The sequence below is a fragment of the Bufo gargarizans genome, chromosome 7, assembly GCF_014858855.1.
Source record: "Bufo gargarizans isolate SCDJY-AF-19 chromosome 7, ASM1485885v1, whole genome shotgun sequence".
Taxonomy (NCBI): domain Eukaryota; kingdom Metazoa; phylum Chordata; class Amphibia; order Anura; family Bufonidae; genus Bufo; species Bufo gargarizans.
In genome coordinates, this window is record NC_058086.1 from 180804072 (window position 1) to 180822497 (window position 18426).

The 18426-nt window shown below is 41.4% G+C and overlaps 1 protein-coding gene across 4 annotated transcripts in view; it reads left to right on the forward strand.

Annotated features, from left to right (window-relative positions):
- ERC2 (ELKS/RAB6-interacting/CAST family member 2) overlaps positions 1–18426 on the forward strand; it is an 881888-nt gene that overhangs the window by 315537 nt on the left and 547925 nt on the right. For 3 of the 4 annotated variants that reach the window (XR_006390837.1, XR_006390838.1, XM_044300746.1), the window contains one exon: positions 3858–3863. The exons of the other annotated variant lie outside the window; for it this stretch is intronic. Coding sequence is in view for 1 of the 3 variants with exons in the window: in XM_044300746.1 (XP_044156681.1) it covers positions 3858–3863 (6 nt within the window). In the remaining 2 variants the exon portion in view is untranslated. The remainder of the gene's footprint in view (positions 1–3857; positions 3864–18426) is intronic. 4 annotated transcript variants of the gene reach the window in all.

An 18426-nucleotide genomic window follows, 5' to 3' on the forward strand; every position in this document is an offset into this window, starting at 1 on the left:
CTGAAAACTCATTTGTCTTCATAACATCTAAAACAGCGAATAGGGGTAGGGGATGTTGTCATGCTATGAGAGGGTGGAGGGGAACTCATGTCTCCGCTTAGAGATGGTCATATGCTTTGAACTAACACTCGTTTGAAAGCTATTCCTTCTGACCCCTCAATAAACATTTACAATTGACACGGTTGAGCATGATGTTCTCAATAGGCCTTTGGCGAGGGAGCAATGCTGGTGTAACCTTCTCCATCCACAAGCTTTGTCGTTTTGGCGCTAGCGCTACTGTAGAATAGCCGATTAATTGTGTTGAGTGGTGTCAGACCCTGTGGATCGGCCTGTCTTGAGGACAACCCCTTTAAGCTTATGTTTGAGACAGATGTTGTGAGAGGGGAAGAAGGAGGAGACCTCTTACTAACTTAGAGCAGACATCACAACATCAGGTAAATTCTGTCCACTGTAGAACAAGTAGCAGAGGGAAGCAAAAAGACCTAAAATACGCAGGTTACACACAACATTTCTAGCCGATTTGCACATAATATGTATCTCCATACACCTTGATGTTCAGTTTTGGATAAAATTATCCTCTGTGAATTAGAGATTCAGTCAAATGTGCGGATTATATCTGCAAGCTGCCCTAGAGAAACCCCACATTAAGAGTTGAATGGCCCTCGCTGCTATGACACCCATGTCAGACTTAGGCTACTTTTACACTAGCGTTATTCTTTTCCGGCATAGAGTTCCGTCCTAGGGGCTCAATACCGGAAAAAAATGATCAGTTTTATCCTAATGCATTCTGCATGCAGAGCAATCCGTTCAGTATGCATCAGGATGTCTTCAGTTCAGTCACTGTACGGTTTTTGGACGGAGAAAATACCGCAGCATGCTGCAATATTTTCTCCTTCCAAAATTCCGGACCAGTTGCCGGAATGCCGACATTATTTTCCATTGAAATGCATTCATTCCGGATCCGGCCCTAAGTGTTCCGGAAAAACGGATCCGGTTTTGCGGTCTGTGCATGCACGGATCTTTAAAAATGTGAAAAAGATAACGGATCCGTTTTTCCCGATGACAACCGGAGAGACGGATCCGGTATTGCAATGCATTTGTGTGACAGATCCGCCTACAAATAGTATTCGTTACAGACAGATGGCCAGAATCCAACAACGCAAGTGTGAACGTACCCTAAGAAATTATTTTTTATCACTTTGAAGGCAAGTAAATAAGTAAAGTTCAACCTGCAGTATGGGAACCCATGCAGAAATAACATATGGATCTTAGAATAGTGACTCAGAAGTACATTATTCATTGCCGTATTATGGTGTGACATGCCACCAGAGACCATGTAGAATCCATGTCTGGAAAATCACACATTGCAACTTTCAAAACAGTCAGTTTGGCGGGTGTCCTATAACATTCCAGTCTATATGGAGGCACCTTCGCCGTGTACATGAGGTATGCAGCTACAGCTAACAGCAGTTATTCTACTGCCAACTCGGCAGAAGACTTTTCTTTTTCCGTCCTAATTTCCCCCGTTTTTTCCTCTCTGTATATTTCTGTTTTCATTTGCCCCTTTTTCGCTTGACATGCAAGGAACTCCCTTTGCAATAATAAGTTGAGGTCAAGGGGAAGTACATTACAAGACTTGTCCCTATAGGTGTAAATGGTGTGAGTTTAGCACCTCAGTATATGATGTGTTAGCGGGGTAAACTTGGCTATCAGGTTCATTATAATCTGTCTGGTCCCTTCACAATTGCAATGATACATTTTTATAGCATTTTTGCTTTTGGAAGTGAAAATATCAAAGGCCACACGAGACCATTAACACAATAAGGTATTTTCAGATTCCCAAAAAATATGTCTGTCGCAAGAAAAGACTCCAAACCTATTCTTTTCAGGATGAAGTTCTTAGTTTTCCTTTTCTTATACTTATGAGACCTCTCTAAGTAAATGTATGTATTTATTTGGATGTTGAGGTAGGTGTCTGGTTTTTGAGGGTTTGATGGTGTTGGGGTTTCATTGCCGGGAGCCCTATGATCAGTGGTTGATTTTTTTTTTCCACTTAGCTCCAGTGCAAGGAAAGTAAAGCATGAAAGGGAGACTTGTAAAAATTAAAGTGTCCATAGTTTTCATTGGTCCCTGAGTCCCAAGAGAACCTGGATGAGGTTCTCAGCTTTAGCTGATTCTAGGATATCCTGTTTGGTATATTTAGTTTCTGACGAATTGTGTACCATGCTATAAAGTAACATCCAACTATACCTTCTTCATATACTAAAAGGGACAGTGTCCTTATGTTTCCACGGACTTTGTATCTCATGCAAGGCCCACATGGTCAAATATGCCAAGTAGAGCAGGCCTTATGACTCGTGTCCACAGAAAGACTTTTCATGTTTGTACAGGGAGTCTTGTGGTCCTGTATTTTAATCACTCCATCTCTGAATTCTCCTATGACTTATGCTTCTAGGGAAAAGACACCTTAAAAGGGATTTTCTATCACTCAGCTATTGATGATCTAGCCTCAAGGTAGGTCATCAGTATTAGATTGGTGGGGGTCCGACACATGGCACTCCCACGATCTGCTGTTTTGGGCAGCTGCCAAAACGACACAGTGGACTGAGCTGGAAGAAGAAGGTTCTGTACATCATTCAAGTGAATGGGAGCCAAGCTACAGTACGCTGGTGTCGCAAACTGCACAGCTAATGGAGGCTTCTGTTTCCGCTCTGTCCACTGTCTCGTTTCAGGTGGCTGCCCGAAACAGCTGCTCATGGGGTTGTCAGGTGTTGGACCCCCACCAATCTGATACTAATGACCTATCATGAGGATAGATCATCAATATCTAAGTCCTGGAAACTACATTTAAGTTGTTCTTCCCTAAAAGCATGGCTCATAGAGAATTCAGAGGCTTGTGATGCACCATACAGCACCAACAGTGGGGGTCCTATCTCCTGGACACCACCAATCAAACTTATCAGGGGTTTGTTAAAATGATAGTTACCCTTTAAGGTTAGGATTTTATAGTAATTTTTGGTCAATATTGCAGATGATCCCAAAACCTCCAAAACATTTTTCTATGGAGAGAGAGAGATGCAAGCTATTCACTTTTCCAAAATAAACTACCCTTTAAGAAAGCTGAGCAAAGAAACTTTGCTTGGCTGCCTGAGAGGCCTTGCTTGGGGTACTATTTCTTCTTATGGAGGGTGCCGAGTATGCATGAGTCGTATCCTAAGCAAGTCAATGTTCCTCTTGGTTTCTGGGGAAAATATATGAAAATTAGCACATGTTAAATCTGCTGGCATCAGGCTTAGGGAAGCTAATTTGAATATCTTTCTTAGAAACCCAGAGGAAAATTACCAGGCCTACAATACTCTGCACACGTACTACATATACTAGGCGCTCCGTAATGAGAGAGAGTAGCACCCAGAAACTCAGAGAAACCCAGAGTAGCATACTAGGCTATCTCTCTGTCTCACTCCTAAATTGGCCTAAAATGAATCACAAAATATTTGTGTTTATTAGAATCTGAACTTTTTGGGAAACTTGGGACGAATTCACTTAATCCTACTGAGAACCTATTACCGTTCTTCCATGCTTTATACCAGGGATGCCCAACCTGCGGCCCTCCAGCTGTTGCAAAACTACAACTCACAGTATTCCTGGACAGCCTACAGCTATTAGGGCTTGCTGGGAGTTGTAGTTTTGCAACAGCTGGAGGCAGCAGGTTGAGCATCCCTGCTTTATACTAATGTTTGGTAATATCGTTATTCATTTAATTTAAAATATTGATCCTATATAATGCTGCAGTAGATCCTAATACTGAATGTCTGTTTTATTATATATGTGTTTTCTTTATGATTTGGATTTTTCAGCTATGGGTGAGTATAGCGCCTGATCTTTCTCTTGCTTTCTGTGCACGTGTAAGTTATGGCTATATATATAAAGATTGAATGCTGGAAGCATGGTGCCGTTTTGGTTTGCATCTGACGGGAGCTTTGAAATTTACTTTGTGCATTATAAGCAAACGTTTTTAAAATTCTTGCAAATTTTGCTGAAATTTAACTTTTCTAATTTTTTACTTTGATTTATTGGGACTCTGACCCTCCAACCTCCACAATATATTTTCACTCCCACCCAGCATTTCCTAATCCTAAGTAGCATTATACTTGTCATTCCCACAGTGCACTCCTTTATTGTGTTGTTTTCAGACGCTGCATGTACAGTGGCGCCATATAAATACACTTATTAATATACATACCAACTTATCCGGCTCATGTGCTGCAGGTTTCAGCACGTGGTGCAATCACAAGTGTTATTCTATTTCCATTTTTCTTTATAATCTTATTTGAGAAATAATCCCTCTGGCCGAGTATCTCTCATCCCAACCGTGACTTGCTGCAGTGTATACAGTACACAGCACTTATCCTCAAAAGCACAAAGGAATTGTATTATTCTTCCGTTCTATTATCAGGTGCTTTGCAGTTTTTTGGGTTGTTTTTTTCAGCGGTTTGAAAAAGCTAATATTTTCTGGCTTGTGAAAAACAGAATGCTTTCATTTGTATTATTTTCATAAAGGTGCATGTCCTGTGGACGGTTGGAGTATTAAGTAGGTCCAAAATTCTCTGCAGATTAGTTTCTTAAAGGGATATTCCAGGCTCATCAAAAAGAGTTCCCCTGGACAGCAATTATAAAAGCACTTATTTCACCTCACTGATCTTCCGCCACAGTGCTGGATTCACCGCTGGGTCCACAGTGCTGGGAACCTCTGCATCGTCAGATTGGCAGTGTCGGGGGATCGGAGACATAAATATGAGCACTTTTATTATTATTTTTATTTTTATTCTATATGCTGCCCAAGTAAGCTGGGCAGAAATACCCCTTTAATGTATATTTTAGCTTTGCTTTTCTGATACTGAGCTCCATATCTTCTGCATGGATATTAGAGTTAAAGGGAACCTGTCATCAACTTTATGTTGCCCATACTAACGGCAGAATAAAGTAGAGACAGGTGAGGTGATTATAGCGGTCTGTCATTTATAATGTAAAAGTAAGTGGTTGTCGAGAACCAACATCACAATCATTGCAGACTGGGCCTGGAAAAGAGTCCCGGCCACCTGAGAAGAGTCCTGGTTATTCATGAATTCCTGCTCTCCTGCCACCTGCTGATGACTGACAGTCTTCTACCTAGTCTTCTCCCTTTCTCTCTAGGAGAGAACTGCCAATCATCAGCGGATGGGCGAGAGAGCAGGAGATTAGGAATAACCAGGACTCTTCTCAGGTAGATTTGACTCTTCTCAAGGTCTGGGCTGCAACGATTATGATGCTGGTTCTCAGCAAACACTTTTAGCTCATGACTGACACACCGCTGACATCAGCATTTCTGTCTCTATTTTGTGCTGCCCTCAGTGAGATCAGCATAAAGTTGATGACAGGTTCCCTTTAAAAGGGTATTCTCATCACAGACATTTGTGGCACATGGTGTGTTCTCAGAAATTCTATAGACGTCAATGGAGGGAACCGTGCACGTGTGGCCATTTCTTGATTGACTGCAGCCACAATACCAGTTAGAGTAGGGATTGGTTGTGCCCCGTGTCTGTCAGGCATATGAGGATGAGGATACCCCTTTAAATGATAAAATGCTGACTGTGTTTGGAGCCACCACTAGGGGAAGTGTGGAAAGTTCTGTGCTCTTGTTTCTGTAGGCAGTAAGCTCCATAACACCCTCTAGTGACAGCTACCGGCAGATAAGAATTATGCCTCTACTCCATGTAAAATTATATGTTCATAAGAAGTTAATCAGCACAGAATGTTGGACCTAAAACTCTCTTTAAACAACCTTGGCCAATTTTGGCGAAGCATGGTTTCAAGCAAAGCTCGAAGTTGATCCTTGAGAAAGAAAAATATATAAAATACTCTTCTTGGGTCCTTTCATTTGTTTTTGCTGAAGCAATGTCATCAAAGACTGCCTCAAAGTTGTCATGTATGATCAAATTTGAAACCTCTCCCAATATTTTTTGGGGGAAAAGAAAATAATAATATATATATCTATATATATATATATATATACAGTATATATATGTAAACCCAGGTTATAAGTAGAAATTCTGGTTTTAGTAACGATTTATTAGGTTAGGGTCAGTCCATGTTTGGGCATTCTGTTGGACTGGGCCATTTGAACATATACCTTAAGTATATATGTAGTATAAAGATGATTCAATTGATTCTAATGAATCGATTCGTCTCATCAGCTGGCCTTCTTTATCAGGTGAAGAAGCACTGACTCTAGATTGACAGGGCAAGACATTTAGTCTGGCCCTGACAATTTCCTGCCTGCGCCGCTTCTTTGATTAGCAGAGCAAGAGCAGAGGCACAACTTTGGCTTCAGAGCAGCGACTGCGCAGACGGCACTGGCAACGACACCTGCACAGTCGCAGATCTAAAGCTGAGCCTCTGCCCTTGCTTTGACAATCAGGGAGGCAGAAAATTGGCACGGCCGGGCTGGATGTTCGGACCTGTCAATCTAGCGGCAAGTGGGTGCTTCTTCACCTTCAGACGCCCAGAGGCGTAGAAGCCCTGCTGATGAGACAGATCGATTATATTAGTAATATAGTTTATAAGGCTAAAAAAGCCCTCTGTCCATCCAGTTCGGCCTGTTATCCTGCAAGTTGATCCAGAGGAAGGCAAAAAAAAAAACTGTGAGGTAGAAGCCAATTTTCCCCACTTTAGAGGAAAGAAATTCCTTCCCGACTCCAATCAGGCAATCAGAATAAATCCCTGGATCAACGACCCCTCTCTAGTAGCTATAGTCTGTAATATTATTACACTCCAGAAATACATCCAGGCCCCTCTGGAACTCTTTTAGTGAATTCACCATCTAAGTCAGAGAGTTCCATCATCTCTGTTCTGCCCAGCAGGGTTAGGGAATAATTACGGATCACGTCTGCCTCAGTCTTGGTATTTCTGGTGTTTAGTGTGTTTATAGCACTATCTAGCGGTGTTAAGTTGTATTACACTTTGTTTTTCCTGTTACAATAATACTGCATTGTGGGAAAGAGAAGTCTCCAGGACACAGTTCAGAGCTGTCCTTTTGCATATTTCCTTCTCAAACTCCACCATCCTTGTAAAAGCATATATGTTTTACCAAACAATCCTGTTTTATCAATCAATCAATCAATTAACTGTATATAATCAATCACATATGTACAATCTGTTGACCAATGAACAAGTTAGACTACAAAGAACAGTCCTCTTATTTGGAAGACGGGAATGGTTTATGCTGAATGTCAGACTGCACACTGTGTGAACGTGTATGAAGACAGAACAGTCTCACTGCTCTTACTGTAAAGAATCCTCTTCTATGTTTGTGTACAAACCTTCTTTCCTCCAGACGCAGAGGATGTCCCCTCGTCACAGTCCTGGGGATAAATAGATGATGGGATAGATCTCTGTACTGACCCCTGATATATTTATACATAGTAATTAGATCTCCCTTTAGGCGACTTTCACACTAGTGTGTTTACTGGATCTGACAGGGTTCAGCAAAAACACTTCCATTACTGAAATACAACCCTCTGCATCCGTTATGAACGGTTCTGGTTGTATTATCTGTAACATAGCCAAGACGGATCCGTCATGAACTCCATTGAAAGTCAATGAGGGACGGATACTTTTTTATTGTGTCTGATAGTGTCAGAGAAAACGGATCCATCCCCATTGACTTACATTGTGGGACATGACGTCTTGCTCCGCATCCCAGGACACAGCTTGCTGCACTTTGCTCTCCGGTAAGGGAACGCAACTAAACGGAACGGAATGCATTTTGGAGCATTCTGTTCTGTTCAGTTACGTTTTGTCCCCATTGACAATTAACGGGTACAAAACGGAAGCTCTTTTTTTCCGGTATTGAGACCTTATGACGGATCTTAATACCGGAAAATATTAACGCTAGTGTGAAAGTAGCCTAAGTCGTCTTTTTTCTAAAATGAATAACCCTAATTTTGATAATCTTTCAGGGTACTGTAGTCCACCCATTCCAGTTATTACCTTAGTTACCCTTCTCTGAACCCTCTCCAGCTCTGCTTTGTCTGCCTTGTTCACAGGAGCCCAGAACTGTATTCCTATGCTGATACATATAGATTTGACTATGCTTTTCACTACAGTTGTGTCAAAGATGTGTTGAGATATTCCAACTAAACCTATGCCAATAGTACACTCTTTTGGCATATGTCTGTCTATGGGTACAGTGGAAGTATACTTAAGGAGAATTTTGACCCCAGATGTTGTGTGAACTTGGCTTTACCGGTGGAAAAAAGTACATCTTCTATTTTCTGGTTTGGACGAAAGACCTTATCGATTATCCCTAATTACAGTATATACCTTTCCATACAAGGCAGGGATATGTAAACTCATGTATCTTAGGACTGTGAAAGTACAAGACTCATGTAATTAGACTGTAAATATTTACTATCGTCTTCTCTTCATTATGAACATTGGCTTTGTGGTGTCACCGCTCGTGAAGAATGGCTCCAGTCCTTGTAAGTTTACTAAATTTAGTTCTCCGCCAAGCATGATGGAGCATGTGGTGTGTAGATGAATTCTACCTGGGAATAATTAATAGCCCCCTAACATGTCGTGTGCAATCTGCCGTTACGTTGGCTTTGATCTGCGGCTATTAAACAGGATACACGTCTGCGCTATACAATCCTCCCATTTGTTTTTGTCTTCTTGTATTTAAATTCACATCAAAGTTGTGTTTATGTGCGGATTGCATTCTTGGTCTGATTAAACACCTCTCCTGACAGCAATCTGGAGGAGAGATGGATAAGGTTATTTACTGTGTCTTTACACGGAAACCTGTAGACCTGGCTGGCGGACGGGAATGCGGTGTAAGACTTCCATTACCAGCCTTCCATAAGCTCACAAGATCCTTCATATTTATCTATCTTTCACATTGTACAAATATTCACCTTTGATGTAGTATTAAGGATAATAGGATGATTGTATAGGTTGCCGGCGTATAGGAAAACTCATTTTAATTGCACTAAATAACAGAATTGATCTTAATTTGTTGCATACGTTACCATGAAGTTTTAATTTCTCGGAATGTCACAAAGAAACTAAACTGTTCTTGATTTATGGACGTCTGTAGAGAATTCCCTGGTCACATTTCCTAATGATTTAGACTACAGTGCAGATTTCTGACTTTCATTCAGGTCATATCACTCACGAATGACGGGTGACCTAGGTTTGACGACTCTTGGCCCAGGACATCGTCATCCATTGGATCGGACGCCATGATATTGTTCTGTCAGAGCGGGCACAGGTGCTGCACCACTCACCCAGCTTATTTTGTGCTGGCAATCTGGACCCGATTACTTTCTCTGACCACCAGCAGCAGGCCTGACCACCAGCACCCCATGAAGTCTCCTCTGCCACACACGCTCTGGCTCTCAAAGTGCCAGAACACGTGCACCTTAGTCTTCCCCAGCCAATGACTCGTGGTATTGTGGGCCCTTTCTCTTGGAGGATGGTTCCTGAGCTTTAAGTTTTCATGTTTGCTAGTTCCTAGTGAAGGTTTGCTGTTCTTTTTGTCTGGCTGTGTACCAACCTCTAACTGTTTACCAGTTCTGACCCTCCGCTGCCTGTCCTGACTTAAGGTACTGACACTTTGCTACCTACCCTGAAGTCAGACTAGTTTCAGGGATACACATGAACTCTCTATGCCCTGACCTTAGCCTGCTTCCTGACAAGTATTGCCTGAACTTTTGGTGCTTTGCATCGGTATCTCTAATCCCAATAGGTCAGCCGTCTACTACACTGGTAGCTGGTGACTCATCTGCAGTCAAGACCAGATCCCTCTATAGGAATTAAAAAGTGAATACTAGGGGACTGCCAGGATAATGCCCTTAGGTCTAGCCCAAAATCAAACCAGTCGGTTGGAGTAGTGGTTGCACACACTCCTTGCCCTTAACACTATCACTAGTCGCATAGTGGAGGGCTATTCTGCTGCCTGTTTGTGAGCAGAGATGGTTGAAAAGCTTCTGCATCTTCTAATCTGCCACCATTGGTATATTTACATTGATAAAGTTGGAAAGGTGAAATTGGATTAGGAAGGATTTAAACCAACTCCTGTCAAACAGTGGGTTAACATGACTACACCAGCAGTGGCTAGGCCTTTTTAGCTTGAATTAGATGGTCTAACAGAAGACCAGAGATCATGTTCATGTGGTGGGTAGAGGATGCTTCTTAAAATTTTGTGCATACTTCCTTTCACAGAAGCTTTTGTGCAGCATAATTGTGATAGCAACCACAGTTACTCATAAGACCTCCTGATGACTTTAAGATTTGCCAAACAGACAAATGTGGTGAATGACACACTACAGTAAGAGGCAGTTTTCTCATACTGGAGCTAAAGCTAGCAAGAACTTGGTGGGGAAACGTGAAGATCTGCTCCTCACTTTGAGGTCTACTGGAAGTTCACAATTTGCCATTGTGCCACCACTGGCACAACCAAAAGAAGTAACCAACCAATAACAATAACAGCCAAAAACAACCAAAATAATTACATATATCATACAAAGGCTTGGTCACATGACCAACATCTATTAATGTCAGTGCACTTAGACGATGTTGTAAGTAACCAAAAATTTGTGCCGTTTTGTAAGTCCATTTTTTCATGTGGGGGCTTCTGTATGGCACTATAATAAAGCCACACTCTTCTTAAAGGGCAACACCGTACCTTTATATGTGCTGTATAGTGCATTTTGTCTTCTGGTCACTACTCCTACTACTTCTGGTCACTACTACACTATGTTATCAACATACTGTACTCTTTTATGGGCAGTGTAGTACACAACTCTGTATAGTTAAGCATATAAACTTTTTTCTACATATATAATACACTCTTTAATGTAAGTGCTACAGTATAACATTATGGGGCAAGCATATTTTGCTCTGTGTGAACTAGTTGAAGGCACTGTTATATGGGCACATTCTTCTATAAAGACACAACTGTGTGGTGCTATTATGAAGGCGCACTGTGCTTTGTGTGCTTTATGTACTGTGTGTCACCTTTATGCGTGTGCTACTCTGGGACCATATTCCTGTGGGACATAACTGTATGTAAAACATATCGGCCATCCTTTTTTGTACCCTACTTGTTCTACCAATTTGGGATGGCAGGAGCAAAAATTATTGTGCCTGTTTACTTATTAAGCCCAATTATATTTAAAGGGCTTCTGTCACCCCACAACAGTCATTTTTTTTTTTTTTGGCTAGTTACATTCATTATAGCGCGATATATGAGAATATAATGTTGTCACTTACTTTCATGCGGCCGTTTCTTGAGAAAACGAAGTTTTATAATATGCAAATCCGGTCTCTACCAGCAAGTAGGGCGTCTACTTGCTGGTAGCCACCGCAGAAAACCGCCCCCTCGTCGTGTTGATTGACAGGGCCAGCTGTGATCTCCTCTTCCGGCTGGCCCTGTCAGTATTTCAAAAATCGCGCGCCTCTGTTCATTCGGCGCAGGCGCTCTGAGATGAGGAGGCTCGTCTCCTCAGAACTCCCTCAGTGCGCCTGCGCCGATGACGTCTTCTCTTTCGGTGATGTCATCGGCGCAGGCGCACTGTGGTGACAGAAGCCCTTTAATGAAATTTTGTGAGAAGCTATAATAATTATAATAATAATAATCTTTATTTATATAGCGCCACCATATTCTGTAGCCCTTTACAATTCAGAAGGGTTCATGTATACAACTGAAACACTGGGAGTGAGGGCCCTGCTGGCAAGAGCTTACAATCTATGAGGAAGTGGGGGTGAGACAAAAGGTAGTTGATTGTAATATTAAGTGAGTTATCCGATCCCTGAAATGCCCCCGATATGCCCGGGCCCCTCACACACAATTTACTTACCCCACTCCCCGGCACCCATGTCGCTTCTGAAGCCCATTCGGCCACCGCTGCATCTCCCTGTCTCGCAGATGAAAACATTCGGTATGCGGGGGGGAAGCCAATGGCAGGAGGTGAGGGGGACGAGACTCCCTAGCATCGCGGGGGATGCTAGGGAGGCTAAGGGTAGCAGGTAAGTATTAATCTTCTGTTTCAGGGGCTATGCTGCAGGAACTTGTTAAAAAAATCACTTTTAACCGGAAAGCCCTTGAAGTGTCGACATTTCCTTCCATTCTGCCTTCCATTCATAAATCAGTGCTTTCCTTCACTTCAGAGGCACTCACTGGTTCTTACCACTTATAGGTGCCCTGCGATAATAATTTCTATTACTAGCGAGGAAAGCGCTTTTTTGTGATTTAGTTCATGTAGTGGTTTAGACTGTTGTAACTTTTTTTATTTGTTGAAGTACCAAAATAATGTTTGCAACATTTTTTTTGTGACACATAGGGTTTTTTAATATATTTTTGACAATGTTTTCTTTTTTAGTTTTATTAAGTTCAAAACATTTTTAAAAAGTCATTATTTTCAAACTATAGCTTCTTATTCTTTGAATATGCAAACTGACACCAAATTTTATTTATTTTTTACTTTTTTTATATATATATTTCTGCCACACACTGTACGTCTCCAAAGAGGTTATAAAAAGACCATTGGGGGACACAAATTTTTTTTTTTAACATTTTGCACTTTTTCAGTTTTTTTTCTTTTATTTGTATTTTATTTATTTTGTATTTAATTTATTTACTTTTTATAATTTTTTTTAAATATTTTTTTTTGATAAATAATATGTCCCCCGAGAGGTCTTTAAAAGACATCTAGGGGGATACTGACTTTTTTCCTTTATTTCTTTTATTTGTATTTTATTATATTTTTTATTTTGTTATTTTTAATAATTTTTTACTTATTTTGTTATTTATTAATTTGTCCCCAAAAAGGTCATTGAAAGGCACTGATACTTTTTCCTTTTTTGTATTTTGCACTATTTCCATTGTAACTGGTGCATCCCCCTAGACACCCGGAGATCACTTGATTACAAGGTCCACCGCCGCTTCCTTTGTTCCGCGGCATCTACCTGTGGAGAAGGCAGAAACGCTGATAAACTGCTTCCGTCTTCTTCTCGGGCCCCCTGCTGTCACTGACAGAAACACAGCTCCGGGCAGAAACACAGCTGATCACACAATCAGCTGTGTTTCTGTCTAGTAGGACTGGGGCCGCAAACAGTGGCTGTGCGAGCCGCAGGTTTGTAGAATCATGGTGAAGGATTCTTTAAGTGCATTGGTTGTCACGTTTTTTGCCTTTCACAAACCCCCCAAGTGTATTACTTTTTAATATTTCTAGTACATTCTTAAGAGTGATGACTGTCCGCACAGAAGGATAAAATCGTAGAATTAGAGCAATCGGTTTTCCAGATTTAAAACATTGATGGTCGATCCTTTCAGCTCCCCAACCACTCTTGCACTGGTGGTTCCCTGGTCCTCCACCAATCTTGGTGTACTCTACTGCAGCATTGACTTGACATTTGATGCTTGGACCCCCACTGACCCTGAGCCCACCAAAATGAGTGAAGCGGTAGGTCGAGGATTTGAACTGCCATGCCATTCATCTCTATGGCAGTTCTGGAGACAGCAGAGTACATAGCTCCACTATTTCCAGAACTCCTATAAGATGAATGGAGCCGCTGTGCACACGCTCAACCTGCCACTCCATTCATTTCAGGTGGCTCTGAGGGGTACTGGGTCATCCCAGCAGTAGGATCCTCACCAATGTAATAGTAATCCCCTCTCCTGTAGGGACTACCCCTTTAAGTTGGATTTACATGGTGAAGATTTAATGCTTTTGCTACATGGGAAGATCATGACTTATCTATATGCTTATCCATACTATAGTACCATTTTTTTTTTAAGTATACAACAGAACTCTTAGACAATAAATCAATGTTTTGCTATGTTTCTATATATTTATTTTTATAGCTATTACAATATCCAACCAATGTAGAGCAGACATTCCGGTGTCTTCAGTGTAATATTTGGCGGTCTGTCCTGTATACAATCACCGGTAATCACCATGTGAACTGATAAGATAATTCGAAGAGAAGCTTTGCTGGTTATTCTTAAATTGTTAAACATCAGTATCACTGGAATATTTGGGAATTTCCCTATGAGTAATTACTGCCAGTGCATGTGCACAAGCAACCTTTGAGACGTGTGTCTCTGCTCTTCAAGGCCTGGTTGATAAATTGTACTAGGCAGGTCAACATAATATATTTTCCGGTCTCACGTGGCCTCCTACTCGTAGGGGCCACGCAGAATGACAAATAGTGGGTCTTAATGAATTCTGCGTATTTATCTAGTGATAAGGAATGCTTTTTATGGTTTTTTTATGAGAGAGAATTATTTGGGCGTGGTAACCATTGGCTACTTTCCCTACCGGCAGGAATGTATGAACTTCATTAATGGTAGTATCATTTGACACTGTGCAGGATCGCCAACTCCTCTTTGTAAACGTTCACATCTACGGCATCTGTACAAATCAAATTTTGTTTGTAACAGTTGATTCCTTATAGGATCATGCAGAGACACGTGAAAGTCAAGTTTTTATAGACTTTGAACGTACTAGATAGAATTTTCTAATGGTAAAAATATCTATGACTGGAGATTTGGGTGCATTTAATATTTGTGGTTTGTGAATAAAGAAGTCACACACATACTGCACAGTTGAGTCACATCATAATGTCACAAGTGGCACCATTAAGAATAAGTGACATAGAAACTGCAGAGCCCCACGTGCCATTGATGTGACAGGTGAACATCAGCTACTGAAGGTGCATGAGGGTGGACGCACCACATCACAGTCAAGCATCTTACCGCCAGAATGAACCAGGGGGCTACCAGACATGTGTCTCAAGCAACAGGTTCAGCAGACCCTGCTGCATATGGGGCTCCGAAGCAGACATATGGTCACTGCACCTCCGCTATCAAAGTTGCATCGACAGAAAAGGCTTCAGTTATTATGGCAGTTTCAAAATTGGACCTCCGCCTAGTGACAAAGGGTTGCCTTCTCCATTTTCTGCTTCATTGAGAACCGATGTACTTCGGTGTGTCACGTGTCAAACATCAGACAACAAACACTCTGCAACCATTGTTGGAAGAGCACAAGCTGGTGGTGGCAGTCTTATGGTCTGGGGAATATTTTTGTGGCATTCTCTGGGCCCACTCACCCATGTGGTAAGACACTCTCAACCGATTTGAGTATGAATCCATCCTTGCTGATCACGTACACCTATACATGCTGATTGTTTTCCATGGGACGGAGGGCATCTTAAAGCAAAACAATGCAAAATGTCACAAAGCTACAAATGTCCGACACTGCTTGCAAGAGCATGACCAAGACTATCCTGGTCCCCTAATTCCCCAGACTTGAACCTAGTGGACAATCTGTGGGACCACATCGATCGCCGTGTTCGGTCTGTGGATCCTCTCCTTGGGATAGTTACACATCCTTGTTGTCATTTACATTTTTCTTTCTTGTCAAAGAAGCAAAATACCAAAAATTACAGAATGCCATTTCCATCCTATTGACTTATAATGGGGTCCATTGAGTTCCATTATGTTGTCAGTTATTTTACTCTAAAATCATCAAACTGCGACATATGGAGATGTGAACTTGACCTTACATGCATGTTCTCAAGGAAAAGTAGGCCTTCGTCTGTGGACAGTGGTTATGGGGTTATTGTAGTTTCTCGTATTTGGTATGAGTGTGCGAGTCTTTGACACAATAAAGGTCCAAAAGGTCCACTAGAAGACAACCCTATTTGGAATTGATTTTGAGCCAATCACTTTAAGGTATTGTTCAGCAGTATGCTTTTTAAAAAAAAATATATATACACCTCACAGTGGGTTAAAAATAAAATCACTCTCAACAATCACACACCAATGATGTTCTACCACTGGTCTGGTCCCTACTGCTCTCCTTCCTGGTCCTGGCTTGGCGCTCTGGAAATGCTTAGCGAAACCTTAGCTGAGGTGTTCAGCACTGGGAAGAGTAATTGGCTGAGAAGGCTAAAGCTGCCATTTAATTTGCGTTGAACTGAGATCAGGAAGTAGAAAGCTGTGGCAACCAGAATAGCCAATAGAAATGGCTTTGGTGGAGATTCGATGACAGACGATATGGATTTTTTGTTTTTAACAACCTCTGAACCATATATAAAAATTCATACTGCTCTGTATAGAGAAGGGTGGGCCCTCAGAAATATCTCTGGTGGATCCAATTGAACCTCAGTCTAAGGTCTTATGCACATGACTGTATGTATTTTGCTGTCCGCAAAACACGGATCTGCATGTTATCCATTTTAATTTTTTTTCGGATCCGTTCTAACAATGCCTAGCCTTGTCTGCAAAACTGACAAGAATAGGACATGTTGTATCTTTTTTGCAGAATCGCTGTTCGGACATACAGGTCCTTCTAAAAAAATTAGCATATTGTGATAAAGTTCATTATTTTCTGTAATGTACTGATAAACATTAGACTTTCATATATTTTAGATTCATTACACACAACTGAAGTAGTTCAAGCCTTTTATTGTTTTAATATTGATGATTTTGGCATACAGCTCATGAAAACCCAAAATTCCTATCTAAAAAAATTAGCATATTTCATCAGACCAATAAAAGAAAAGTGTTTTTAATACAAAAAAAGTCAACCTTCAAATAATTATGTTCAGTTATGCACTCAATACTTGGTCGGGAATCCTTTTGCAGAAATGACTGCTTCAATGCGGCGTGGCATGGAGGCAATCAGCCTGTGGCACTGCTGAGGTGTTATGGAGGCCCAGGATGCTTCGATAGCGGCCTTAAGCTCATCCAGAGTGTTGGGTCTTGCGTCTCAACTTTCTCTTCCCAATATCCCACAGATTCTCTATGGGGTTCAGGTCAGGAGAGTTGGCAGGCCAATTGAGCCCAGTAATACCATGGTCAGTAAATCATTTACTAGTGGTTTTGGCACTGTGAGCAGGTGCCAGGTCGTGCTGAAAAATGAAATCTTCATCTCCATAAAGCTTTTCAGCAGATGGAAGCATGAAGTGCTCCAAAATCTCCTGATAGCTAGCTGCATTGACCCTGCCCTTGATAAAACACAGTGGACCAACACCAGCAGCTGACATGGCACCCCAGACCATCACTGACTGTGGGTACTTGACCCTGGACTTCAGGCATTTTGGCATTTCCCTCTCCCCAGTCTTCCTCCAGACTCTGGCACCTTGATTTCCGAATGACATGCAAAATTTGCTTTCATCCGAAAAAAGTACTTTGGACTACTGAGCAACAGTCCAGTGCTGCTTCTCTGTAGCCCAGGTCAGGCGCTTCTGCCGCTGTTTCTGGTTCAAAAGTGGCTTGACCTGGGGAATGCGGCACCTGTAGCCCATTTACTGCACACGCCTGTACACGGTGGCTCTGGATGTTTCTACTCCAGACTCAGTCCACTGCTTCCGCAGGTCCCCCAAGGTCTGGAATCGGTCCTTCTCCACAATCTTCCTCAGGGTCCGGTCACCTCTTCTTGTTGTGCAGCGTTTTCTGCCACACTTTTTCCTTCCCACAGACTTCCCACTGAGGTGCCTTGATACATCACTCTGGGAACAGCCTATTCGTTCAGAAATGTCTTTCTGTGTCTTACCCTCTTGCTTGAGGGTGTCAATGATGGCCTTCTGGACAGCAGTCAGGTCGGCAGTCTTACCCATGATTGCGGTTTTGAGTAATGAACCAGGCTGGGAGTTTTTAAAAGCCTCAGGAATCTTTTGCAGGTGTTTAGAGTTAATTAGTTGATTCCGATGATTAGGTTAATAGCTCGTTTAGAGAACCTTTTCATGATATGCAAATTTTTTTAGATAGGAATTTTGGGTTTTCATGAGCTGTATGCCAAAATCATCAATATTAAAACAATAAAAGGCTTGAACTACTTCAGTTGGTGTGTAATGAATCTAAAATATATGAAAGTCTAATGTTTATCAGTACATTACAGAAAATAATGAACTTTATCACAATATTCCAATTTTTTTTAGAAGGACCTGTATATGGAAACGGAATGCACGGAGACATTTCCATTTTTTTTTCTTTTTTTTTGCAAACCCATTGAAGAGAATGGCTCCGCATACGGGCCACAAAATCAGAAGAGGCAGTATGGGATAATTTCGTCATTGAGTAGTTGCTAGCGGTCATCCTTTTAATTTCTTACAATGACCCTTAGCGCCTACTTGTGATTTCCGCCCTTAATAAATATCAACAACCCTTTACCCATGAGAACAGGCAATAATCAATAAGAGACTGCTCTTGTAATGTGCTCAGCAGATGTTTGTTTTTTACATTAACATTTTTGCATCTTATTATGCACAGTATGTAAAATGTTTGCAGTCCAAACCGTATCATATCATGCTAGGCAAATAACAAATTAGATCAAATTCCTTTGTTGACCGGGTATACTTATTTATTAAAATATAACTTCT